Source organism: Pelecanus crispus, chromosome 7, assembly GCF_030463565.1.
Source record: "Pelecanus crispus isolate bPelCri1 chromosome 7, bPelCri1.pri, whole genome shotgun sequence".
Taxonomy (NCBI): Eukaryota; Metazoa; Chordata; class Aves; order Pelecaniformes; family Pelecanidae; genus Pelecanus; species Pelecanus crispus.
The window spans coordinates 14,117,763-14,145,566 of NC_134649.1; the positions used below are offsets into that span (position 1 = coordinate 14,117,763).

A 27,804-nucleotide genomic window follows, 5' to 3' on the forward strand; every position below is an offset into this window, starting at 1 on the left:
ATGCTTCTCCAGCTGGCGGTCGTGGTGCAGGTGCTGTCGCTGCTGGCGAGCCGGGTGCATGGCTTCCCGAAACCCGGGGGCAAAGGTAGGCGCCTCCCTTAAACACATTGCCTCCCTTTTCTCCGAGGTGGGGAAAGTTTTGCAGGGCATGGACAGAGGAAAGTAAAAACTTTCCTCCCGCTTGGCTAAAAGCAATTAGGTCCTAAAGGAACAAGGCTCCTGGCGCAAGATGCTGGATCAGTGAAGTTGAGATCTAATATTGAAGTGAAGAGGTAGGTGCTGGTAGAGGGAAAAGCTCTGACATTTTTCAGTCTTTTCCAAGCAGCGTTTTCATCCAGTCTGCAGCAGTTTCCGCACAAGTCTCTCTCACGCGCTCCCTGTCTCCCCTGGTATTCTGGATGTAAGAGATCTTTAATCTCTTGGTTGTGCCAATCCGATTATTGCTATTTTAGTCAATCTCTTAGAGCATTTTTTCCCCAATTTGTTTATGAGTTTTCTCATCAGAAAGGGGTTACTCAGTCTACTTCTGTATTTCTATTCCATCTTTTGCAGAACCTCTCCCTCTGCCCCGAACAATCATGCTTTGTTTAAATGTTTGACTTTTTTATTGTATTCTCATTCTTCTAGGAACAATGAATTTTCTTACAAGAATTAGCAGTTGGCATCATATTTAAGACACCATGTTTTATGGGAGAAAACTATAAATTAGGAAAAAAATGTGCTGTCTCTTTGTAGTTGCATGCATCATATAACCGAGTATATATGTGTGTGTTTGTTTATTCTAGATAAAGTTATACACAACAGACAATTAAGTGTAGAAAGACCTTTGGAGGAACAGGTAAGTGAAATAAAAAATATTTACAATGTTTTTTTGTTTTGGTATTCTCATAATATTTTGAGCCTTCAGGTACCAGATCCATGAATATCCTAATGGCTTAACAAATGAGTTAAAAATAGATTTGTCAGTAAAGTAAATACTGATGGGGTTGGGTACAAAATAGAGTTTCAATAATTTTTAAGAACTGGCACATGGAGTTTTACTGTCCAGCCTTCCGAAAGCAGGTCGTTAGCTCCAACAGCTCACAGGTGTGTAACCCCTTTGTATTGACATCCTATGGGAATATAGCAGGAGCTTGGACTGAAGAAGGAAAATGTAACTGACATTTATCTTAAAATGGAAAGTCTATTGCAGCTTCTCATAATGTCTGATCCTCATCAGAGGATGCGGTGGTACTGACAAAAAGTGCCAAGCACTTAATCATGTTCTACTTATTAAGGCAAACTTCTTACTAGGAGTGAAGATCAGGCATTAAGGCTCCTGCTGATATTGATAAATTAAGAGATCCCACATTTTAGTGTATTTATTCTTTCTGCCTCTTTGTCGGTTGGTTTGTTTGTTTGTTTGTTTTATTTTTGTATATCAGATTGCTGAAGCTGAGGCAGACAAGAATAGGAAAACAGCTCCCACAGGTAAAACATCTCTTCTGGTTTTATAGCAATATTCATAATGGTATATTCAAAGAGGTGTAAGATTTTATGTCATGTGTGCATTGATATATTTTCCAGAAAATAAGCCAGAGTTCAGGAATTATTCCTTTGTTGATGACCTGAACCTGCTAAAATCAGTAGCAGAAAGAGAGAGGAATGAGAAGGAGAGGGAGTCAATTAGAAGCTCTTTGTATGAACAGCAACTGGCCATTGATGATGCAGACTCCACCAAGAACCGCAGGCTTGTGGATGACTATGACTCCACTAAAAGTGGGCTGGATTATAAATTCCAAGGTATTCTACAATCATCTTTCAGTGACTTTTAGGTCAGACTTCTCTTGCAAACTGATTGCAATCATGAAGGTTGTACTCACCACTAAACACGAGCTCTATTTGTTACTAGAGTGCAATTTCAATTATTTCCAGTTGCAGAAGCTTGTCATATTACAATTAGGTTTTGAAACACAATACAAAAGAATTGCTATTGATTTTCACAGTCGTCTTCTGTGGAGGAAAATCCAACTGTGTAATTTGCGTTATGTTTTTTAGCAATTTAGATTTGATCGAAGGAAAATGGGACATTTTTAAATGCAAGTATATTTCTTCTGGTTTGAAAGGAAGAAGCTAAATCACATATATTTGTTCCAAATGTTACGTGCAATGTTAGATAATTCTCCTCATCACAAAGCTAAAAGAAGTTACCAAAGGCCAAAGAACACTTGCCTTTACTACAGGAGTAGTTAATTGACTTGTAGTTTGAGTCCTCTGAAAGTTGAGCAGCGTTTAGCTCAGGATATTTTTAATTATATGAAAGTATGCTGATCACAGACCAAAGCTTACACATCATATTCAGTTTCCCATTGGTCATGATGATATTATTTACCATAAGTAATAATTACATAATTAAAACTTCATTTGCTGAAATCCAAACAAGAAGATAGTATGCTGTTTGTCATGATCCGTTTTGATCTAAGTGGCCATACAATGAAAGTAGATGCCAGGAAGATGCATGTAAGCGGATATGTGAGCAGTGTTCTCTCATTCTCACAAATTTTTGTATAAACAGAAGAGTATGCTCCTGACATTCATCTCTGCTCTTTCAAAAGAGCCAGTCAGAAAGACATATTTCAGATGTGGAAAATGGACACGAAGAACTTTTCATTGGGACTGATGTAATGGATTCCAAAGGGTGTATCAAAGTATATTCCTAATGTGTCTAAAAAGTGCAGCTTTGTTCTGAAGAGAAAAAGATGTGGGCAGATATTTTTTACAAGATGTCTAATCCAAATGAGTTAGGACAGTCAGCACACAGTTAAACTGTAATCCTTTCAGATGATCCAGATGGCCTCCATCAATTAGATGGCACTCCTTTGACTGCTGAAGACATTGTTCAAAAAATTGCTGCAAGAATTTATGAGGAAAATGATAGAGGAGTGTTTGACAAGATCGTTTCAAAACTTCTAAATCTGGGGCTGGTAAGTATCTTGTTAATACTTCATTTAGCTCTTTCGTGGGTTGGTTTAATGCTCTTTTAAAAAATAATTTGGACGAACACTGTGCCCGGTTAATAATGCTGACCTGAGTGAAAATGAATGGGATTCAGGCTCTAGGCAAGCTTCTTGACTCATTTGGGCACATTGGTTTAGATCTGCAATAACGTTGTTCCTGTGATGGCTTTGCAACAAAATAAGCCAAACTTCAGAATGTTTCTGATGTGGAAAAAACATTCACTGATTGTACTCCTTCCATGTCTGCCCTCGTTTTTCCTTTAATTTCTCTTCCGAGTCTCACTGAGTTCTTTTGTATTATTGATTTCTTTGGGATGTTTATGGAGAAAGGTCTGAGCTCATTCCTATCCACCTACTAATTATTGTCATCAGCAGACATATAATGATGCTGGTTAGTTGAGGATACATTTCTCATTATTACTGATTTTTAGCAAGACGGGGTTTGTCTCTGACCTCTGGATGTCTCAATTAGCCATTGCAATAAGGGGTCCTTATGTTTTAAAATACTAACCTTATCTTTTCTGCACTAGATTTTGCAATTAGCTATTGCGTGCTGAATCCCACTGATTACAAAGGCACCTGTGGGACAGCTGCATGGCAGAGTTCTCGTTCAAGTGACAGCTGTTACGAACTTTACATTTTGATGATGCTGTAGAAAGCTATTTGCTTTTTCCCTTTCTGTATTATTGTATTCTGTTGTAGTTACTCAATTCTGCATTGGTATGTTGCAGAACATATATATATACACACACATATATACACACATAGGTATACTGCACTTGCAGCTCCATCTTTCGAGCTGGACTCCATTCCAAGCCCTATAAAGGTTTGTTTTCCTAATGGAGGCTATATGTGTGGGTGGGTGGCATTTTTACTACATGTATACACACACACACATCAGTGAAGGTATTACACCTAATCTGACTGTGCTTAGCTTTGAAGCAAACATATTCAGAGCAAACTATTTACGAAGCTCAGGTTTCGTATTGATGTTTAATCTAGGAAAAACACAATATTCTATAAGTACTCTGCACAAATATTTTAACAGATCACAGAGAGCCAGGCCTATACCTTGGAAGATGAAGTTGCAGAGGTTTTACAACAGCTAATTGCAAATGAAGCAAAGGATCGTGAGAAGGAGTCTGAAGATTTTGATTACCCTCCAAGCAGATCAGACAGTGATACAAAAGAAAAGCAACAGGAAAGAATGGTAATTTCTTAGCTAATCATTTTAACCCATTTGCCAAATGGTACAAGTAGACCAATACACTGCTTTGCTTTAGGGAATAATTAGTTTAATCTGGAAACTAAAGGTGTTCTTAAAGAAATTCCATCAGATAGAAAATCGAATCGTGAGTTACTTTGAGGTTTAAGGAAGATACCAAATTGAAATAACTGTGAGAAAATAGTATAGTCTTCACCTCATAATTAGGACAATGTTGGCATAAGATTATGATGCTATTTATCGCTCTATTAACTCTATCACCAAAGCAATGTGTTTATAGATATTTTTTTTTTATGTCTTTTGTGAAGACACCAAGCAAAGCTGATCAGGATAGATTCATTAATGAAGAAACTGATGATACACTCGATAACACATGGTCATCATCTAATATCTTGGAAAGAAGAAATGAGCTGCCTTCTGAAGATAATTTCGAAGACCTCCAATATTTTCCAAACTTTTATGCACTATTAAAAAGTCTTAACTCAGGTGAGCTCGTCATGTGTTTACAGGAATATTTAGGAAAAAAAGTAGAAAATCACAGTTCTGTTTTCTCCTACTCCTTTCCCTTCCCCACAGCTTCCCTCGTTGCAAGAGACCATGTGCTTTAAAAATGTTCTCTAAGATGCATAGCAGAAACTAATTTGATTAGTGAGTATGGCAAAACATTGGGAGGAACAGCACTCAGAACTGCAAACTGTGTGACCTGGGTAGCCCTTCCCATCTTGTGCTGTATGATTCAGGAGTCCCAAATTCTTTTCATTCCCGTAAGGGCATGATGAAAAACTGGCAAGTTGTTTTCTCCAGAGATCTTTCCAGTAATATCCATGTCTTCTAAGCCAACAGAGATACGAGTAAGCCACAGTAGAATCCTCACAGTGATGGTACCAGTAAATGAGTCTGAGCCTCCCAGCCTTTTCACAAACCACAGGTTTGCTGTTTATTGCAATGAAAGCTCTGCATGTCTCTTCCTATTCCGGTGCTAGACATCATTGCCTTCCAGTTATTGCAGGCAAGATTGTGGCACCTCGCCACAGCCCCTTTGTCAGCACGCTCTACCACACACCCACTCTCACTCTCTGCAGCCAGCATATCTTCTGCTCTCTCCAGCACAGTCAGCAACACTATCCTTCAGTGACAACCTGGGGTGCAGGAAGAGCTTGTGTAACCGTGTGATGGGGGAGTTTCATGCTGTTAATGCAGAAAAAGCAGTAGTATTGTTCAGCAGATAAACGCAATGGAAAAAGAAAGCTAAGAAGCAGTGATCGTGCAGATAGTCAGAGATATGTGTGGGCAAGAAAGATGGATTTTTATAACTGTTTTTATCCTGTTCTGGAGTCATGATCCTCCCAACCATGTAATATTATGTTTTCCCAGTACCTGAGTTGTGGTCTTGTGCACAGTAACAATCTCATTTGAGACACTATATTTTTGTCATTGAACCCAGGGATCTTATAGGAGAAAGGATCTCTGATCTATCTTCCTCATCCAGAGACAGACTGGTCTACTAACTATTTCACAGACAAATAAAAGAAAAAGGCAGAGACTGTAGAAAACTGCCTATACCTGCCCTCTGACCAGCAATTTGAACTCTCTGAAGTCACTTCATGACAGTGTGTTTAGTGTTCTTATCTGTAAAATGGAATCAATACCATTTGCCTTCCATAGCGTAGACCTTCAAGACAAAAAGCTATAAAGAACCAAACCCTGAAGTTTTAAAGTATATTTAGCTGTACTTTGCAGGAGCAGTTTAAAGGAAAATATATATAGGAGTTCTCTTTGCTAATCCAACACAGCATTTTCTTTTTAGTCAGCAGATCATTTTTTTACGCATGAAGTTTGTGCAGAGTTTGCAGAACTGAGTTTTTCTGAGTTGCCTGAAGTCTGTGACTAGTTTTGCTTTATCCCCTCACACAGAGGCAGAGGCAAAAGAGAAAGAGACCTTGATAACTATCATGAAAACCCTGATTGATTTTGTGAAGATGATGGTTAAATATGGAACAATCACACCAGAAGAAGGAGTTTCCTATCTGGGTGAGAGTACATACTTTATGCAACAGTGTTACTAATGCTATGTTCTTACTCTACCAACAGTGATAATTATATTCTCATCTTTCTTGCTCTTATGAGTCCTGTTTCAGACTTGTTCGTTCAAAATGTTAAAGATGTACTTCTAAATGATTGATCATTCATTATATCAATGTTGAATTGCATACTACTTTATTATTTCCATCTAATGAAGGAAAGGTTATTTATCACATATGTATTTAGAGGATTATTCCACTTTCACACCTGTGAAGTGCACTCAATTTCAATGGCTTTATGTCGGGGAAGATTAGTGTTTTGCTCAGTTGTACTGAGGTGGATCAGGTACCTGCATTTTCCAAAAAGAATCCAGCACTTCAGCACCTTTAATCTGTCATCTATAAGTAGCTAGAGTAGATGGACCTAATGCTGTGGTCTTCTACGAAGTAAAACTCTTTCCGTCTATTGAAAGTGTTACATTTTGGCACAGGAGCAGTTTTTGAAGCACTCTTTCCTGGATCCATTTTAGAGTCTGTAGCTATGCAGATTGTGTAAAATTGTTACAATTTCCTGAAGAGGGATTTTGGAACAGGCTGGGTTTGGTTTTTTGGTTTGTTTTGGTTTGTTTTCTCACACACCTCTCCTGGCTTTTACAAACACTTTTATATTAACTGTTGATAGCCTTTCTAGTTAAACAAGCAGAGCTACAGAAGAAAGGCTTATCTGCATAAGCTCTGCACAACCCTTTCATTTTTCTGAAGTATTCCTGGTCTGGGTTAGCCTGAAAAGTTTTTGTTTACATCCGGGCAATTTCTCAGTTTAATAAATCAGCCTGTCAGAGAGATAGGACTGGCAATGATCTCTCATGACTTCTGCTGGCTTGTTTGATACAGGCTGTTGCAGATACATGATTGATTGATGCAACTGTAACTACACGGATTGATTATCAATTACTTGGCTACGAAAAATCCAGTGGATCATGATTCACATTCAGTGCATGACTGCACCTCCTCTTTAAAGAATTCATTATATCTCTGACCAAGATTATCCCTTTGCTTTCTGTGAGAAGTCCTTGAATTTTTGAATATTTGGACAACTTACACTAGAGTTCAGCTCTTTATTTCTCTGGCTGCCTGTACATTTAAAAAAAGATGCACATAAAGAAATGGTTGATTACAAGCACAGTGGTTTCAGTGTCATTCTACAAATGCAGATAATATGGCTTGAGCAGGTACTGCCCTCACTGACAGTGTTGTGCCAAAACTTAATAGGCTAAATTCATCCCTGACGCAAGACCACTCTGATAATGGAATTACTGATGCTAGGGATGCATTTTTCCTGCTAAAATTCAGGGCAGTTGTTCACATTGGCTTTACTTTGAGTAAATAAATACTGTAACCCTGGAAACAAATTGCCATGATGACATAGTACAGGGGGCAGGGATTAGGTTAAGAGTTTCGGAGGTCTGATTTAGTCTGGATTTAAAGTAAGACTATCAACTGAGGTATCCAGACTCTGGCTTGGAAAGGAGTGATTTATGCAGAGATGTATTTTGTACTCCATCAAAGCAACTTACTCAAGTGGAAAAAAAGCTTTCTCATAGGTCTCAAGTTGCTTCTGTGGTATTCTTTTTTTAGACTTGCTGTTGAGAAATGACTTTAAAGCTGACCTTCATTTATTGAGCTAATATTCTCAAATATTCAAGAACATCAAGCACAGGAGAATCTTAGCTTCTTGCAGTATCCATAAACACGGCAGCAGTTTTATTGCCAACCTTATCCAACTAGAAGTTACAACATAATATACCCAGTAATACTTGAATAGGTACTGTGTTTCTTGGTACTGTTTGGGAAAGGGGATTGATGCCCAGCTGTGTTTATTTATAGCAGATAAAGAAATTAGTATGAATGTTTGTCAGAGAGAAGAAACAATTACAAAAATTGGGTTTTTTGGCAGCTTTTAGTTGTTCCCTCAGCCCAAAATCAGTGAGCAGATCCCATGCTAGTTGGTGGAAAATACCTACTGGGTCTGTGCAGATGGATTATATCCTTTCTCTGTTTTACTGCAGTAGGAAACTGCCTAAATTACTTTTCCCCACTCTGTGGTTGAAGCCATGCGTAAGCTATGTCCCTGAATTACACATTCAAAATAATAAATCATTTACTGAATCAAGTCATAAGCTTTTGTGCCTCTCACATGGACGTAGAGACAGTGAATTTGAATGCATATACTAGTAACAGCTGGTTTGGGATTTGGAAACCACAGCACTATGTCATCATCATTGTATCCTACTCTAGGGGAAAGTATCTTGCTGCTGCAGTGAATGATGTTATTAGGTTTAGCTTTAAGTTACAAAGGATCTAGCTGCAGTGTGGTGCAAGAAAAACACACATGCACACACATACAAATGCAAGGAAGAGGAAGTTCGTGTTTTAATACATATATTCAATATTATGTAATACATATTTTAAAGTTTTCCATATGCTAAATATAAACTGTAACACAGAACCCAGAAAGCCAAACCCAACGTATCCGTATATATGAAAGAGGTGGAAAAGTACTGCCTACCTTTTTCAGTATGTATTCAGAAAGTATAGCTCTGGAAGCATTAAAGAGAGGCTGTAACAAACACTACAAAATGTGCGTTCAGCTGAAATGCATCGTATTTGAGAATTGCCCTGCTGGTGGCAAAATGCCACTACCTTCTATCACTCTTTACTTTCTTAACTATGAATGCTGTATTTTGATGTACTGGGAGCAAATTCTTCTGTGAGTGAAAGCCTCATCATATGTTTCTAACCTGTCCAAAGGCTTCCAGAAATCTTTCTAGAAAGCTTATCTGCCCTCTGAAGATTGAAAGCTGCTTTAAAATATTTTTTGCTATTAAAAGAATGGACAAATGCTTTTGGTACAGAAAGGATAAGGTAATTAATCATATAACACAGGATCACAGCTAACACAGGTGGCTTGTGAATTAGATCCAACTGTGGTATCAACCTATCCACCTATGGGTTTGTTGTCAGCATCCAGCAAATGCTGCCCAAACAGGTGAACTCTCCCTGCTTGCCCCAACCTGCTAGAGGCACAGGCTGTTGTCACTGAACAGGTTGAGTATTGGGAGGGACTTGGGACAGTTATTGAAACAATTGCTGTTGGCAAGGGTGCAGTGACGGAGTGGAATGAAAGAGTTGGAATCTCTCCATGTAATGACCAGCAGAAAGCAGCAAGAAGCTTTCAGAGAAGTTCTGACTGATTCAGCATAAAATATTTCATTATTCATGGCACTCATACTGTTTCTGTTGCATAAATAGCTGATACTGAATTTTCCATGCAGAACTGAAAGGACCATATCCTTCATGGTGCTAAGTGCTTCAAGGGAAAAAGTGCTGTTCAAGCCAGAAGCAAAACTCACTTTGATTTCAGCAGTGCAGAATAAGGAATGCATTGCATAGATACTTGTACTGTTTGAATATTAGTTTGTGGATAATATCATACTTTCCTTCATTTTCCTTCCGTCTGTTGACTACTGTCGTGGTGGATATTCAGATAGCTTTTCTATCATAGCCATCTATCACAGACCAGATAAATATTAAGGAAAAGCTTCATCTATACCACAAAAAGAAGAGGAATTTGCTGTGTGCTGAGTGACTTTTCCTGCATTGCCAGGCTATCTAGCTAATTTAAAAATGAAAGCATATCAGTCCACTACCGTCCTGGTAAAAGCTCTATTTATAGTAATTGTGTAAAGTAAACTATAGTTTTGTAATACATTTATTTTAATAATATTGTTGTCAGAAGCAGGAACAAATGGTTTCTGCCAGTTTGTTCAGTTACACTTGTAAATCATCTCCCACTAATTAGACTAAAATAATGAGTGATTTTTAGAACCATTCTAGGAAATATTTGTAACTAGAGCCTAGTGGACCATAACAAAAATAGAGCTTTCAGAGTTGATAGACAAATTCTTAAGAGGCACCAGTGTCTATGTATGAATTCTTTTTACACAGTGCATTGATTATATACTCCTGCTGTACACTGCTTACAAGAGTAGATTTGTAGCAAATTTATCCATTGCCACCCCAACCAAATGAAAGTTGTGTTATCCAATGAACTATGACCCTAGAAATGTAAATTAGTTGTGTGCACATTGTATTCTTGTGTGGATTTCTTATTTATTGATTAGTACATGTAGGACAAACTTTTGCCTTCAGTACTTCTCTATCTCACAGGTATGTAGAAGCTTCACCGTGATACTGCATATAATGTGTATTTTATCGCATCTTATGATTGAGGTTGGTCATTTTGTTTTCAGTTTCTAAATCAGGGCTTCTGTATCTTCTACAACTGAACAACATTGGAGAAGAGAAAGAGGCAAAGGAGTGGGAAGAAAATTAAGTTTAAGCCCTCTGTAGCTTTTCTCTTTCTGAGGGGGATCCCACTTTTCACCTCCTTGTGGCAGAGCATTTAGCTTACTGGAGCCACAGTCTACAACACACAGCCGACAGCAGACTGGTTGGGGAGCAAACCCCGCTTTAATTCGGAGGGAACTAGAGAGATTGCTCCAGCTCATCGGTATGCAGTGTTTGAGTCACAGCTGCCTCCTTCCATAGACCAAACCAAAGTCACCTCTCACACCGCCTCCCTTTGTCTCTGACTCACTGTCAGAATCCACACTCTCCCCCGTGACTGAGTAGGAGATTGTGTTGGTTAGAAATGGGCATGAACAGATGTCTCTGTTTACCTCTTCTACCCCCTCATCATTTGTTCTCCATGGACAATTGGAAAGAAGACCAAACTGCAAGACACACTAGCAACAGGGAGAGGGATGGTTCATTGGTGAGCTATTGCCGAGGTATACGTGCACTCATTAGTTCGGTCCTTTTCTGAAGTTGCTGTTGGGAGATTGTTTTACTATAATAGTCTCTTTTAGCCAGACTGAGGCTGCATGAAAAAAAATCCAGGGGGAATAGAAGAGGCAGAAAGTCCCCTGTGTTGATTTTTAACATGCCCCTGCCTCTCCCCTTAGCCCATGCTAAGGAGTAAGGAATAGCTGTTCTGCCTCTCGGATTCATGCTTGGTACCCTCAACAGCTCCACTTCTGATGAAGGCAGAGCTCTGCAATTTACCCACTGCAAAGTACCCTACTGCATAGGCCAGTGCATAGTAGACACAATCTGGCCTTTTCTTGGGGGAGGAGGACTTGTTTGAATATTGTGACTAATCCCTGAAGTTCTCATCAGTACAGATGCTGAAGGCCAAAGGTCTGATCCTGATATTTGTTTAGTTAGGCAAGAACAGGCACAGAGCCAAGAGCGTGAGGCAAAGAGCAGATCACAGCATAGACTGGCATCATCTTTCCCCCACTCACTGTCTCCAGAAGCAGATGCTCCCTGATGCAGACTGTGTGATTTGTAAGGAGTGAGGGAAGGTGTGGCTAAACCAGTGCCAGAGGCTAGAAGTGATAAATGGACAGTGTTGTGCGGACCTTTTGTTCTTTCCTTTGTTTTGACCTGGGAGATGAGGGGCACTGACAGTATTTCTTTCAGGGAACTGTTCGTGCATAATACCTTCTTTTTCTTTTTTAATGTCCTTTTTTTCCAAAGGGCTCTTTTTTGCTACTGTAGGTTTTCTTCATAAGCATTAAAATCTTTAACCGATTTTCCCTATCTGAATTTCCCTTTGGTGATTTTCCTTGCGCAGTATTACTTTATCATATGACGGATGCATACAGCTGCCAGTGGGAGTTATTTAATTTCAGACAGCTCTCTTTTCTCTGCTATTTATTTTGTATCTGATGAACTAAGGTGACACAGATGCCAGGATACGAAGATCAAGGACTCTCACATATCTGAAAAACAGAAATCAGGGGCACCTCAGAGGGGGGCAGTGGGCCGAATACTGAGGAGCAGCAGTGATGGTGTGAAGTATATGTGAATAGTTAAACCCAAGACAAATTTGCATGGAAGTAAGATAAAGGATGTGGGGACAGAGAGCGTGCAAAGGTCCCAGACAAGACTGGAATCTAGGAAGTACATTGATCACAGACCCCACTGCAACTTTATAGCTTTTCTTTCTGTAGCCTCATCCCATGCCTCATCCATGCCTGTCCCATGCTACTTCTGCCTTTGCACAAACACTTGGTTGGTTTTTTGCCCCCGCTGCTTAGATCTTACCTGCTATTTTCCTCCATTCAGACTCTCACTGCATAGGAAAAAAAATGGGTAGCTATGGTGTGAAAAGTCTATGACAGCTAAGTCACAGTTCTTAGAAAACAGAACCACTACGCGCTACAGTAAAATGGGCATCACCTGAGGGTGACAATAGGTGTGAGAGCATAGTATTTCCAGTATCCATAGGATCTAAATTTTCTCAGATACCTTTTGGAGATCCAGTAGTTTTAGTATTACTAATTCTTTTTCCCACCACATTACATGACTGTCAAATCATGTATACAAGAACAAAAATGAATATATTACAGTTCATTCCTTTGCTTATCACTATCTACCATTTAAATCTGCAGCTATTTCTTGCAAATACATTGCCTCTTCCTCCATTTTCCTTCACTGCCTCCTCTATGCTTTCCCAACTGGATACTTTGTAAGAAATCTCCATCTCCTTGTAGTGTCTCTTTTGACAAGTATATTGCTTAGTTCCTGCAAATCCGGGTTTTGCATCCTACCAAGTGGTTTTTGTTTCTAAAGAAAGGAGGGCAATGCTTTTATTTTTTCTCACTGTATTTAATAGCTGCATAAAACCCCCTTACTTTCTGAATTCAGTATCTCTCTGTTGACAGCTGAGCGCTGAGACCATAAGTTATGATTTGAAATGATGATGTGGGTGCAGGGTAAAGAGGGTGTCGCTGAACTTTCAAAACTAAGCTCCATCCCACTCCTGCAGTAGAGGCGGCCGTGTGCTGCTTCAGTCTGAAACCATCGTGCTTATAAACTGCATGCTATCAAAACATTAAAATGTGTGCGCAGGCCATGTAGCAGCCTCAGGATGGGAAAGGATTAGGAAAGGGACTGCACCACACAGCGCTGGGAGACCTGGAGTAACGCACAGGAAATTCCTGTAGAATATTGGAAGGATAAATCTGAGAAGTAGTCCGTGAGGTAGGGAATTTAGTAAGGACAATAAAGGAGACTTGGTCAGAGCTTTGTTCACCTCAAAACACATCTATTTAATTGTGTTTTACTTTTTGAGTTGCTTTTAATCTGATTGCCAAGCGATACTGCTGCTGTTTTATTTCGAATTAGTCTGATCTTCTTGCCTGTAATCCATTTACAAGTGATGCCACTACCTGGGGTTTGTCACCTGACATGTCATTCCTCATGGCAGCATTAGGCTTCAGACACACCACCATGACAAATCAGTCAAACAGGAAGTTTCAAAAAGAAAATGCCATATCTTGACATGTAAGGCAGGGAGTTGGAAAGGAACAGGAGATTTGCAAGGCTGAGACCCATCTGTAATTCCACAATGGAGGGATTTCTCTCGTTCATCACAGTTTAAGCAGTTTATGTGACATATGCATGATACATAGACGAGCTGACTAAAGGTCAAACTCTGCTTTTGGCTACATTGGTGAAAATCCAGTGTATATTGACAGTTCTTGGACCTGCACTCATGTAAGCTAACAGGAGGATTTGGCCAAAGACTTAATCAGGTAGGCTATTCCCCACAGAATAGCAACAAGCAAATGCTGAGATATCCTGAGTTTTGTCACAGATGGAAAAAGGCCTTGCAAGCTCCTAAGGATCATCTGCTGCAGGAGACAGAAGAGCCCTGGGAGAACTGTGCTTTTTTAATACCTGAAATATGTGCATCTCATGCAAGCAGTCATCAGCACAAAGCTTTCTGGCTGAAGCTGCTGTAGTGAACTCATTAAGTAAACTCATTTTTTAGCTACCGTTAAGATTGATTTCAGGTACCATGATCATCCCCTTTTCTCCTTTAATAAACACAGCCTCCCTATGCTATATGAAAACAGAAGAGCAAAGCAGGTCTTTCTGCGGAAGTTTAATGACATGAAATCTCAGCTTCAGTCAATTTGACGAGGATAGAATGTGAAACTGCCTCCCGGGTGCAAAACAATTATGCAAATGAAAAAACCCTGCAAGAGTCCGGAAAACACCGTGAATCTGTCTGTCTATAGAGAAGGGTCCATTTCAGGCTTCCATTACCAATTCTGTTAAATACTCGGGCGGGTGCGTTAGTTTCTGCCTCTCTAATAAGAACAAAGCAATTTAATTTGTAATATTTTCTCACATAGTATCTTTTTCCATGGATTTAAAGGGTGTTACTGAAGTGCATTCTCCCAAAGATAAACATTCTGCTTTTATGCGATTCAGATTTTTGAATGCCCAACTCGAAGGACTTCAGAGTTTCAAAAGTGCTGGGAATTTGCATTTTCAGATGCAATTAATAGGATCTATCAGTGTGTAGCGCCTGTAGAAACTGAGCCTAGGGTGTCTCAGAATGCCTATTCAAAATAGGAGTCCTTCTGCAGCATGAATGCTTCAGTGAATCATCCCAGATCAAAGAGCAAGTTAGAAAGCGAGGCAAGGCAGAAACCAGATCTTCTGACTCCTGGCGTCTGGTTCGAGTGATGAGATTATACTGCTCTGCGGAAAGCCGGCTGCCAGAGGAGTGACCTATTTTACCAACGTAGGTCACTTCCATTAGCTCAGTAGTTATTGTTCTGTTGTTTTAATTAGTGCCATTTCAAATAAGTGGCCGGTTCTGTGGAAAGGTCAGTACCTTTCTGAACTCTTCCTCTGTAAAAATTACGTTGCTAGGGAAACGATACCGGCAAAGTGATTCTTGTTAGACCTCCAAATACGACATGCAGTTGCTTAGCTGCTGGCCCGGCACATCTCAGTTGAGAAGATGACTGACGCCATCAGCGTAACTCAGAGCAAACATCGTTCCGCCCTGGCCTAGCCACATATGACAAGTACAAACGTGTTTTGAAACAATACCAGCTGTTAAAGACATTAATTCGAAAGAGGAAAAAAGGGCAATAAAGCCTCTTGAAGAAGAATGGGGATTCTCTGGTAACATTCTCTTTATGATATATTTATGTAGGTACTCCAGATAATCCCCATAAACATGAACAGGCTTACACAGTTAACTGCTCTGTCACGCAGAAAATACAGCTGCTTATGAAACCTTGAGATTCATGTTGATGTGCCATCCAGCTAGTAAGATAGCTTCAATATTTCTCCTGTAAAATGTAGTCCTTATTAAAAGGACTATAAACTTGTCATATAAACTTGTCCATATCTTTACTGACAAAATAAAGCTTTGAAAATTGAGTATAGTTATCTTATTCAGTCTGGCTTTAGTGGCAAAGCTTGGATCATTAGTGGTCAACATTGCCACATTATACTTCATATACAGCTGTAGCTATGCAATGCATATGTCTGGAAAACAACGCATATTACCATGTTACTGCACTTGACAAAGTAGTAATACTTGTTTATTACTCATACATTGAACTCAAATTAAATTGTTAGCCAAATCAAAAGACTCAGAGAAACTGTAGAAATCCTGATGGGATTTATAGAAGTAACTGAATAATGGAGGAGTATAAATCCTATTGCCTTCAGTAGCACATGCTGTATGTGGATATGTGTACAATTTTTAAACACTGCAGTCTATTGACATAACAAAAACATTTGGATATATTATCAGTATGCAGAAATTTAAATCTAAAGATGTCTAAGCAGTTTATAAATTCGTCTTGTGGTGGGGTCTTTTTGTTTTCTGCTAATACACGCTTACTGCAGCAGTGTCTAAATGCAGACACTTTTAAGACAGAACATGAAAGGCATTTATGAATGAATGCACTTACAAAAGTGTGGCATTTTAAACATTTAAATACTCCTATTTATTTTAAAATACTATGTTTACACTTAAAATTAAGCCTAATTTAGTAGATTTTGAGGATTAAGGTCTAAAATCAGTGACATTTTTACATTTGCATGATTTAGTGAAGGAGAATAATCTATTCACTTGAATTTACAATGGGTTTTTAAGTTCTTAGCTGTATAATCTTATCCTAAAAACTGTGCCTCTTGCAACTGAGAAATCCTTCTATTCCTGCTGGAATACTACTATGGTACTGATTCAGGATAAAAAAATAGTATCTTAAGCTCAGATGAAAGGAATGTTTACAGTCCTTTCAATAAGCTTTGGATCAAGTGATTAGTGAGGCATCAATACCACCACTATAATTCTAGCTTGTTTTTTTCTTCATCAGTAGGTCTGATCCAGCTTGTAACCCAGCCCAGACCTGTTTAGTTGAGGGCATATGGCAAGGCTGGAAATCACATTAAAAGGATATGTACCAAATGAAAATAGTTTTCACAAAAAAACCCTAATGTGATGTAGAATTGACAGGGTGCAATCAGGTAGGGTGCCAACAAAACCTGCTTACCTTTTAATTTTATGTAAATTACAAAATATAGAGGACTCAGGCAGACAGGATTATGTGATTTCTCATCAGATGGCAGGAAGAATTACTTATGGTGATCTGCCATGAAGAGAAATGTGCTTGCTAAAAAACTAATCTTTAGATTTCAGTGCTGAGTATCTTTCTGATGGAAAAAGATGCTCCTGGCTGATGGATAAAATGTTGGCCTTACACAGATGATCTAAAATATTTCCTAGCCCCATAATATCTATTCTGCCACAGTTAACACATCTCATACCAAATAGTTTAGCTGTTTATAGAACGGGAATATTGAGAATTCATAACAAAGTCTTTCAAAAATACCCTGCCAGCTAGCTGGCATCTGTCAAATTTTGGGTCCAAGTTTAACTGAACCTTTAGAAAAAAGCTGATAAAGGGAAAGAAAATTCTACACCATGTCCACAGTATGACTGAGGAAATATGGCAGATTGTATGATGATCTGTATTTGTGAATATCGGTTAAGTGTTGGGGTTTTTCACACACAAGCGTACAATGTTTATATCTGAAACGTTTGTCTTGATGAAAAAGTGCTTTTACTTTCAAATTAGTTGAGTTCAGCCCTGAAATTTGCATAGAAAACCATTTTCTAGACTTCTAGAGCTGTGTACATGGCCATGGCTGTCTACTGGGTTTTCAGGTAAATGCTTGACCTCAGCAACTTTAAAAATCATTTGTTTTAATCAGTTCAATTTACATACTTATGTCATCTAAATCTAATTTAAAACCTTTAAATATAATTTAAAACCTTTTATTAGACTTCTTTTCCAATGAAACCACATAAAATCCAGACAGATAAGCAGTTTGGGATAATATTTTCCCACCAGGATGAAGCATAGTCTGGTATACTTTGCGAAGTTAATTAAACCCTTTCATTGCTTTCATCAGAATAAATTGCTACAGATAGTTATCTATATTTTGTGACTTACGTGACTTAAATAATTAGAATATACATGCACACATTTACTGTCTTTATGAATATTGGCTCTATTTGGTACACCTATTGTCACAATTTAGTTGTTAATTTTTTTTTTAATAAGGTTGATCAAAGTTCCATACAGGTATTTGTTTGTTCTTTCAGTGTTGGCTCTGCATTAATTCTTCAGAGGCAAAGATGAAGACTGTTCTTTAGATTTCTACTTACCATTCAAACTGGTGTTGCAGAGAATGTAGTACAGATTCTGCATCATACCTGTTGAAGAATAACTGGGGTTTGGTTTTGTTTTGCCTTGATTTCTAGAAAACTTAGATACAATGATAGCTGAGCAGACAAAGAAGAAGCTTGAGAACCCTTCCACTAAAACCAGAACAAAGCTACCAGCAGGTACAATTTTCTCTCCTGGAATAACATATTTTTTAACCTATTCAGTTAAAAGCATGCTAATTGCTTTGGAAACCAGACTACTAGTTAAATATACAGTCCCTCAAGGACCTGTAGGCACAGCTTGGATGTCTAAACACACAACAAGAGAGGAATTTTTACTTATTTGTCCAACCTTTGAGAAGTATATTCACTGTCCTTTTCTTCAGTGGAGTCCAGACATTACATATACACAAAAGCAAGCTGTATCTATGCTTTTGAAGACTTAAATAATAAAAAAAAAATCATTCTTTGTCACCTTTGGACCTGGTGAATGCGTATTTCCTGTCATTTTTCTCTGCACAAAGGAATATGCCTCTATGAACTCCATATTATTGCATTTGTCACCTGCATTCAGCTACTGTTTGTAAAAGCAGAAACAGGCATTGCTGTTTCCAGAGGTCTGGGGTAGAGATGACCTTTAGAAACTACTTTGAGCCAGACTCCAATGAGGTTCTTCCTCAATCATCAGTCAAAATGTTTTACTTCCTTAAGGTCGTATTGATGTGATTTAGAAGTGCTTTTGGTACATTTGATACAAAATTGCTCTTATTGATATTTCTTTAGACAAGAGTAGTGAAGAAGCAGACAGTACAAAGGAAGAAGCAGCTAAAATGGAAAAGGAATATGAAGTCTCAAAGGATTCTACAAAAAATGAAGAACAAAATGCAGCAGGGAACAGCGAAGAGCCCAGAGGTACGAAAGAGCCATTGCTTTTGCTACATGTGTATGCTCCAAGTGATTGGAATCTTTTCATAGCTTTGGTATTGTTTTTCCATTGTTTTAGCATAAATATCTTCAGTTTATAGTTACTGGGAGTCAGCACACAACAGCTTGATTTGGAAGTGTACTTATTTGCTTGCTTTTAAATATATGAAACTATATCCCTTGCTGAGTAAGGCCATAATCTTTCACAGAATTCATAGCCCCTTTTGAAAGCAATATGAAATGCATTTTGACACAGTCGTGCAGAGAGATTTTGCTTCTTCGCGTCTGTGGCTTTTCAGTGAAATCAGATCGTCAGGATATTCAATATTCTGAATGAGCAGCCCATTGACTCCTCTAGTTTGTGTTAGAACAAGCTGGTACTGAAAGATACTGAAAAGTTCTGCAACATGAAACAATTTGCACTATTCACTGCCAGAGGTTAAAGGTCATCAGCAATTAACCTGTTTTACATAACTTTGAAAACCTGTTACAGTAAGTTAGTGTCTCAGTCAGCAAACTTAGCACAGTAGTACTTTTATTATCCTAGTTGCCTCAGCATGACACATAATGCCACGTGCCATGCTATATTAGACCGTACTAGCTGAAGTCGCTCTGTCCATGGGGTGTAAATCGGCTGCTATATCTCAAAACAAACCTGCAGAGCACAGTGGGCCTCCTTACACTGCACTTCAGAGCCTGTGTGCCAAAGACCAGAGACAAGCACTGCTATACTTTTACCTAATCTTGTATAAACAAGCATTTCTGTGGTGTCCAGCACAGGTCTCAAATATTTAAATACAACTTTTTCTCTCTCTCAGCTTGTACTAGAAGTAAATCTTAGAAGGTTGAACTGGATGATCTTAGAGGTCTTTTCCAACCTAAACAATTCTATGATTCTATCATTCTAAGTAGAAGTGGTTGGTGTGTAAACTTGTAAGACAAGAGTGGGTTCATTCTAGATCTGTGTGTGGATGAAGAACTTACTGAGGGGAAGGAGAGTTGCAGAAATTAGTTTAGCAAGTGACAGTTACAGTATAGTGCTTCAGGCTCTCCCATGTCTTTTGATAGAGTGAGTTCCATAGTCTAGCTGTACCTCCAGAGTAAGTTCTCCCTCCTGCACACAAAAAACTCCTTCATGAGCAATTTATTGACTACACTTGATGGACTTTCATAGGAAGTGATGTATAGACAGGAGATTAGTCAGGTAATGAATGCTGAACTTTTGAAGGAGGATGTTTGTTGGGGCAGAAACCTTTCAGTGGGTTTTTATTGCTAAGGATTCAGCATAAGAATCTATGTTTTGTAGTCAGTTGGTTTAAAAAATTGCTTATAATCTATTTTGCACTGATGCTATTTTACGGTCGTACTTTTTTGAATGCATGTGTTTTCACTGCAAAATGCTTGGTAATGAACTGCAGTAATCAAGGCTACAGTAGATTGTCTTTCATTGGTCACCTGGTTCAGTCCTGTGGGCAGTGCAGGCATATAAACTATTAGCCCCTCACAGATAGAAAGTGACATTTTTTCCAGCAGTGGTTATTTGAGTGTAGAAGAAGAAAATAGCTCAAGATGGCTGTCTAATTTCACAGTAAAGAAAAATTGTCTCAATACTCGTGGGAAGTGATAAAAAATATCTTTTGCTTGTCTATTGAAGATTTGTCTGCTCAGTTTGGTTCAGGTTATTTTCCTTTACCTTCAGAAAAAATGTGCAGCCCAATAGCTTTTTAGAAATGTGAATTGGATGAGTATTTAGTTCTTTGTCTCATCATGCAACGCCCTCTGCTCTTTCTCAGAGTAGCTTACTATAAAGCTAACTCTGCACTCCCAGCTCAAAAATTACAGCGTATCTAATACTGTATCCACTTACTAATGGGACCAGACTTGCATAGTTGGCAGCAGTAGCCTTCTACATGCTAATCACGCTAGGGTTTTTTCCCTGACAAATGTAAGAACATTACATCAATAAAGCTCCAGCCAAGTTAAGAATTCAAAATCCATTAGCTGGAATATTTCCTTAGGGGCCTTATTAGGTAATCCTTGAACTAATTCTGGCCTGTGTGCTTTCTGGTCCAAAAATAGCCATCACTTTAAAATTTTGGCTATAACAAGGAGTTATCATGGTAATTTTAATACATCCTTTTTCTCAGTAGACATAAGTAGCTGTATTTCAGCTTGTCTTCCCAAAATATCACAATCTTAGATTTGCTGTATGCTGTCAGTACTACTGAATAGAGGAGTTTTCTGACACTTTGTATATGAGATACTCAAAGCTGTCAGTCTTATTTAAGTCATTCTTTGCTGTCTTAACAGCTTCATCTTTGCTGAGCAATTATTATGATCAAAAAGCTACAGGTGGCCTTTAACCCACATATGCAGTATCTGTGGATACCACCAAAAGTTACGTATACAGATCAGAAAAGCCATGATCCGAAGTTTATGGATGACTAATCTTGCACAGACAAAACCTGCTAGCCATCTGTGGGAATTTTGCCTGACTAAAGTTGACAGGACTCAGCTTTCAAACAGAAACTAAGAATAGTTTTAATCTGCCTTCACTGTGACCAACTCCACTCAGTTGGTCCACATCAATCATTGATGTAAGTGCCTGATTTCTCTCTCATCCTTTCCTCTAGGGAAAGCTGAGGCATATTTGGAAGCCATCAGGAAGAACATAGAATGGCTAAAAAACCACGACAAACAAGGTAACAAAGAAGGTATGAAGTAAAAAGGCTTGACATTGGGGTGGGCACCATACATATTACAAAGCATGTAATTTAAATTGTGTTGTATAACTTAGCATTATGTTATAAATTAAATAATAGTAATGTGAAACTGTGCTTGTCTAGATTATAATGATAATTAGTGATGTTAAATAATACAGGTCATGTAAAAGTTAAATCAATGAATGAAAACTAAGGCAAATTCATGTAAGCAGGCTCAAACAGCTGTTGGCCACGAAACACACAGTGACTAACCAGCTAGAAGTTAGTCATGTGCTGTCCAGATAGTCATGGTGGTCTGCATGTCACCAGGTAACAGTATGTCAGTTTTGTCTAGTGCTTCATGTCTTAGTTCAACATATCCTTTAATTATGATTTTATACATGATGTAAATGTATTTTAAATGTCTGGATGTGTCTAGAAAAGCTCATTGCATCTGGCTAGCACTGTGCATGCCATCACAAATAGCAATGAGTTTTGTTTCATAACCATAAATAGTTAAGATACAAACTTATATTACTAGCACTGTATTATATTGGATTACAGCCCAAATCAACTCTAATGACTTGTAACTCACACGCAAAGCTGTGTAGAAGGGGAGCAGTGACCGAAGCAGCTGCACAGGGTATGCTCACCAGCTGCCCCACCATTTGACTCTTCCTTGGAGGCAGGGCTGTATGAGAGCTGGAGGGAGAGAGCTAACAGCAGCAGGATGTCTAGCTTCTTCGTCACAGATCTTTATTTATCCATACCATGTCTACCCTCAAGATCTTACATAAAACCAGCCTCCTATCCCTTCTTTCTGCCATTGCTGGGTCTTCTGCCATCACCCACTCTGTAAGCGAAGGTTCCTGGCCAAGGGATCCGTCCCTGGGGTGTGACTGATGACTGGCGAGAAGGATCCTTCTTGCACCAGCCAACCAGAGGGGGATCTAAGATGAGAATAGCCCTGGGTAATCTAGCCACCCTCTCTGTGAGTTGAAGTGTTGTGGTGGGTTGACCCTGGCTGGATGCCAAGTGCCCACCAAAGCCGCTCTATCACTCCCCTGCTCAACTGGACAGGGGAGAGAAAATATAATGAAAAAGCTTGTAGGTCAAGATAAGGACAGGGAGATCACTTAGCAATTACTGTCGTGGGCAAAACAGACTCAACTTGGGGAAAATCAGTTTAATTTATTACCAATCAAAATGGAGTAGGGTAATGAAAATAAAACCAAATCTTAAAACACCTTCCCCCCTACCCCTGCCTTCTTCCCGGGCTCAACTTCGCTCCTGATTTTCTCTACTTCCTCCCCCCGAGCGGTACAGGGGGTGAGGGAATGGGGGTTGGGGTCAGTTCATTACACATCGTCTCTGCCGCTCCTTCCTCCTCGGGGGAGGATGCCTCACACTCTTCCCCTGCTCCGGTGTGGGGTCTCTCCCACAGGAGACAGTTCTCCACAAACTTCTCCAATGTGGGTCCTTCCCACAGGCTCCAGTTCTTCACGAACTGCTCCAGCGTGGGTCCCTTCCATGGGGTGCAGTCCTTCAGGAGCAGACTGCTCCAGCGTGGGTCCCCCGTGGGGTCACAAGTCCTGCCAGCAAACCTGCTCCAGCGTGGGCTCCTCTCTCTCCACAGGTCCTGCCAGGAGCCTGCTCCAGTGCAGACTTCCCATGGGGTCACAGCCTCCTTCAGGCACATCCCCCTGCTCCGGCGTGGGGCCCTCCATGGGCTGCAGGTGGATCTCTGCTCCCCCGTGGGCCTCCATGGGTGCAGGGGCACAGCTGCCTCACCAGGGGCTGCACCAGGGGCTGCAGGGGAATCCCTGCTCCGTGCCTGGAGCACCTCCTCCCCCTCCTTCTTCACTGACCTTGGTGTCTGCAGAGTCCTTCCTCTCACATATTCTCACTCCTCACTCCAGCTGCAGTTTGAGTCCCGTTGGTTTTTTTTTTTCCCCCTTCTTAAATATGTTATCCCAGAGGTGCTGCTACCGTTGCTGATGAGCTCGGCCTTGGCCAGCGGTGGGTCCGTCTTGGAGCCGGCTGGCGTTGGCTCTGTTGGACATAGGGGAAGCTTCTGGCAGCTTCTCACAGAAGCCACACCTGTAGCCCCCCCACTCCCAAAACCTTGCCGCGCAAACTCTATACAAGTGTATATGAATTACATTTCAGAGATGAGTGCATGCCTACAGCCCAACACATTCATTTTCCTATATAGAAACTCCACAATAGGAAGGATCCTTTTTTTAAATTTTTTGCCTCTTTTTTTTCCACACAATGGCAGCGATGGCAGTTAGCAACAGACATACATATTTGCTCAAGAATTTTCCTGCCAATTCTAATAAATGTTTCTGTTTATTGGTGTATTCAGTATAGTAATTAGATCTCAGTCATGTGTGATTATTTCTCTATATCACACATACTGACTGGGCAGCCCCTCAGTCCTCTTCATAGTAACCTTTCCTCTGCACTACTGCAGTCTGAAAATGGCTGTGACTGCAGATCAATAGCATTTATCTGCCTGTGAATGCATTAAGATGTACGCTTTCAGTGTAGATGGATTTTCATTTGCACTAAAATATCTTTATTGTCCTCTGGCAATGGAAATGGGCCTTAAAGTGAGTGTAAGTTAGGACAAAATTAGAATAGCGTTCTTACTCTTCTGATACATTATCTTTATTGTGCCTTTCCGTACTTTTTATTTTTGTAAAATGCTAATTCAGTTCTCCTGGGATGATGTTAAAGGAAGAGCAGTCAGGGTAAGCTTATCTAACCGTGAATGCATTGCACTGTGTTTCTTCAGTACAAGATTAGGTGTTATTGATGTGCTCGTCAACCATTTCTCCACTTCAGCTAGCACCGGGGAGCTAGCGGAAAAGTGATTCACAAAGTAATTTGTGTATTAAAACGGCCAGTCTTTTCCACCCCTATTCATGGATTGTTTTACTCACAGAATATACTTGAAGAGGTTTAGGTTTTCTTCAGGCAAATGTTTGTAGATCCTTTATTTTGTATGAATTTCAGTAGAATTCTTATTCATTCAATGACTAATGAGCCTGGAAATGTTAATTTCCATTTTCCCAGTTTAAAAATATCAATTGCCTATTAAGGAGGCAAGTGAACTTGAGCGGTCCGGATGATTTAAAGAGAAATATGTCAAAAGCCTAGATTTTGGCCTGATTGGCTTTTGTGTCCAAAGTTTGTTTTGCATATATACAATATATAGGCTCTGCGGGCCTGTCCTTAGTACCTCCCAGACCTGGCTTGATCTTTGAAACCAATGCTCTTTAAGATCAGCTCCTCTCCTGTGTAAATTAACAACGCTCCCACCAGTAGACGTCAGCTGCTGGTTATTCTATTGCAGGTAGTCTCCAGCGAACGTAAGTGTGAGTCATTTAACTCATACGTGCAAATAGAATGTTCGGATTTTTCACAAAATACTTAGGTAGTTTATAGTTTCATAACACTAACAGTAGCCATTTAGGAATGAAAGTAAATTCTATAATTAATTGCAATGGCAAATGGCTTGATCTGAATATGCAAATAAGACCTCACTTCATTTACTGCAGCAGTTTCACAGCTCAATGTAATGCTGCAGCTGTTGTGGTGAATATAAACCTAAGCTGATTTTTCTAATTACTCGGCCAAATTAATAGGCTGTAAATAAGTATTAGAAATTAACAGTTATCAATTTCTAGAAAAAAATAAAATTAAATTGCCATGAGATACAAATTAGCCAGAATTGGATAGTATCTTAATGGTTGCAATCTCATAATGAATGTTTAGTAATTAAACCTTCACATCTCCATGTAATAATCTTAGAGTTGTAAATACCATTCCAGAAGAAAAATAAGCTCAGGCATTTTGATGTGAATAGTGTGGATATTACATTAATTTAGTATTTGTTGTTCCATTAATTTCCATTCCCTGGTATTTTTCACTGGAGACTCTCATTCCGTCAACATGAATGAAATCTAACAACCTTATTATTAAATTGCTAGGTACTATTTGTCCCTTTTACTCAGATAGGATGGAGAGACAAACAGGTTACATTCTCTTAAGTAATGCTGGTAACAGACCAGATGTGAAATCCTGGCCTCAGTACAGCAAACCGAAAAATTCCTATTATCTCAGATATGGAGAGGACACCTCTGCAGGAGTGGGGAGTTTTGAATATCTATTTTCTGTATTACTCACCTGAAATTGCTTTACACTGTTATAAAAATGATTGCAAGCATTAATTTGCTTCTTAATATCTTCCTATTTCTATCCAATTTTGGTCACTCAACCATAAAAAGACAGAAAGTCTTTATTGTCTGTTTTGTTAAGAATGTACAGTTTGAAAGAAGCTCCTTCCACTTACTGCTGTATGGTGATATACATTGGAGTACATTACAAAATCAGTATTAATATATTCTGAAGGTTCTGTCTGTGGAATAAGTAATATATACTGAAAAATTCAGGATGTGCCTGATTTTGTGGAAGATATTAATTCATTTAACTTAGTATGAACCCTTAAGACATTGACGTTTTCCAGACTACTAACTTGTGATTCTAACAAATTAAGCTTTACATTTTATGCAGTAAATTACGGAACTGAAACTTGTATTGTGTTTATGTGTGAATATACTGGATCTGTTGCCAGAGTTACAGCTACACAATAGGTTACCTTTTTATGTTATTTGAAAGTAGAATTCTTTTCATGGAAGGTAGTGATGTTTTCCAGCATAGGAAAAGTCTGTATTTAATGTATATGGTGTGAATCATGCTGCATAGATGCAACCATCTATCAGAAAAAGAGAAAGGGTCTTTCAGCACTGTATTGCAGATTGACATACAAAGATTGTCAAAGACTACTTTGACGCTAACCCTGTCATAAAGATTACTCACTGCAATATTTTTCATGTCAGAATATTATGTTCTGTATCAAGGTAAATAATTGTATTATTTTGATTTATTCTCAGGAAGTTGCTTTCTTGAATTTTCACTACAGGTGTTTGTAGTAAGTGGGAATTTTTCTGGGATTTCAATAGGAAACAGTCAACTTAATACTTGCTTTGAATCCATGACAGTTGTGAAAATAATAGGGTTTTAACAACAGCTTTTGCATGCAGACTAGAATATCAAATCTCTGGACCAGAAAATATTCTTACTTTAGCATTTGCCAGCAAGCAATCAAGAGCAGGAGATGATTATTCCTCTTGAATATTAAAAGCACCGTGATATGTAAAAAGACTTTGTGCAGGTGGTTTTTTTAAATTGTTTTTGTAGGTTGCACTTGCAGTGAATTCCCTTCATGTTGGATAAATTGCATTTGCTGGATAAACTTTACAATGACATTGTTTCTTAGGTGAAGCAGTATAATGGCAATGACTCATTGTGCAAATGAATTCTTATTTTTCAGACTATGATCTTTCAAAGCTGAGGGATTTCATTGATCAGCAAGCTGATGCTTACGTGGACAAGGGCATCCTGGACAAGGAAGAGGCTGATGTAATTAAACGCATATATGGCAGCCTGTAAAAAGCTAGTGGCTGCCAAACATGTAGAAAACTAGTATAGCTTTCCCCACTCCCGGCTCGATGACTTATGATCTGTTATTTTGAGGATGTCATTAGAAATGCTCTGTTTACATTGTACTGACAACTTTCTAGACAGAAATTAAGAGCTGTAGTGCTCCGTACACTGACTGCATACTGTATTTTCCTACACTTGCAAGTCAACCCTAAACACCAAATTCTGACACTGAATCTCTATTCGACAGGGTAAATATTTATGTAATGTTCTCTTTGATTTATTATTTGTATTTGGTTTATTTTTGTAGATAAACCAAACAGTTCTGATGGAAAGTTCTTTTAATGCTACATCTTTTTGCTCTCCCTCCACTAGCTTTCTATAGATGCAACGATGTAAAGGGCATTATTAGAAAATAGTTCATAGTTCTCTAAATAAAACATTTGAAAATAATTTACCTATTAAAGTTTTCATTAATCTTAATATGATTTTATATCCAGAAATCTTGTTTTTAAATCCTAATACCTTTTTTCCTTGACCCTTTTTTATTTCTTTATGTAGTAGTCTATAACTTGGACTATAGTGTCCTTAGCTAACTGATACATCTGTGACACTACAACTGTCTTTCATATTACAGAGCTGTATTCTCCCCATTGTTGCTTCATTCAGCATGTATAAACGTTCTCTTCGGTGCACCATTTGATGATTGTGCATGCATAATTAGTTGAGTTTCTGATGTGAGTAGCCTGATAACACATGTAGATAGCCATTACTTTCTTTAAAGAAAAAAAAAAAAAAGGAAAGC

The 27,804-nt window shown here is 38.9% G+C and overlaps 1 protein-coding gene across 2 annotated transcripts; it reads left to right on the forward strand.

Moving 5' to 3' along the window:
* Window positions 1–27,008, forward strand: SCG3 (secretogranin III). Of its 2 annotated transcripts, none has more exons than XM_009489858.2 (12): window positions 1–85; window positions 786–838; window positions 1,425–1,470; window positions 1,567–1,782; window positions 2,821–2,963; window positions 4,045–4,206; window positions 4,530–4,707; window positions 6,136–6,252; window positions 17,959–18,042; window positions 18,646–18,774; window positions 21,420–21,500; window positions 26,890–27,008. In XM_009489858.2, the coding sequence occupies exons 1-12, from the start codon at window positions 1–3 to the stop codon at window positions 27,006–27,008; spliced, it is 1,413 nt and encodes a 470-aa protein (XP_009488133.2). The 2 variants fall into 2 exon arrangements, with proteins under 2 accessions (XP_009488133.2, XP_075570379.1); XM_075714264.1 differs by having other exon boundaries at window positions 21,420–21,488.
* The last annotated feature ends 796 nt before the right edge of the window (window positions 27,009–27,804 follow it).

Excerpts from the sequence above, each read along its gene's own strand:
- SCG3 (XM_009489858.2), top strand. The coding sequence starts at position 1 with ATGCTTCTCCAGCTGGCGGTCGTGGTGCAGGTGCTGTCGCTGCTGGCG. Across the intron at positions 1,783-2,820 it reads GCTGGATTATAAATTCCAAG|ATGATCCAGATGGCCTCCAT; the intron begins GTATTCTACAAT and ends TAATCCTTTCAG. Across the intron at positions 21,501-26,889 it reads CAAACAAGGTAACAAAGAAG|ACTATGATCTTTCAAAGCTG; the intron begins GTATGAAGTAAA and ends CTTATTTTTCAG.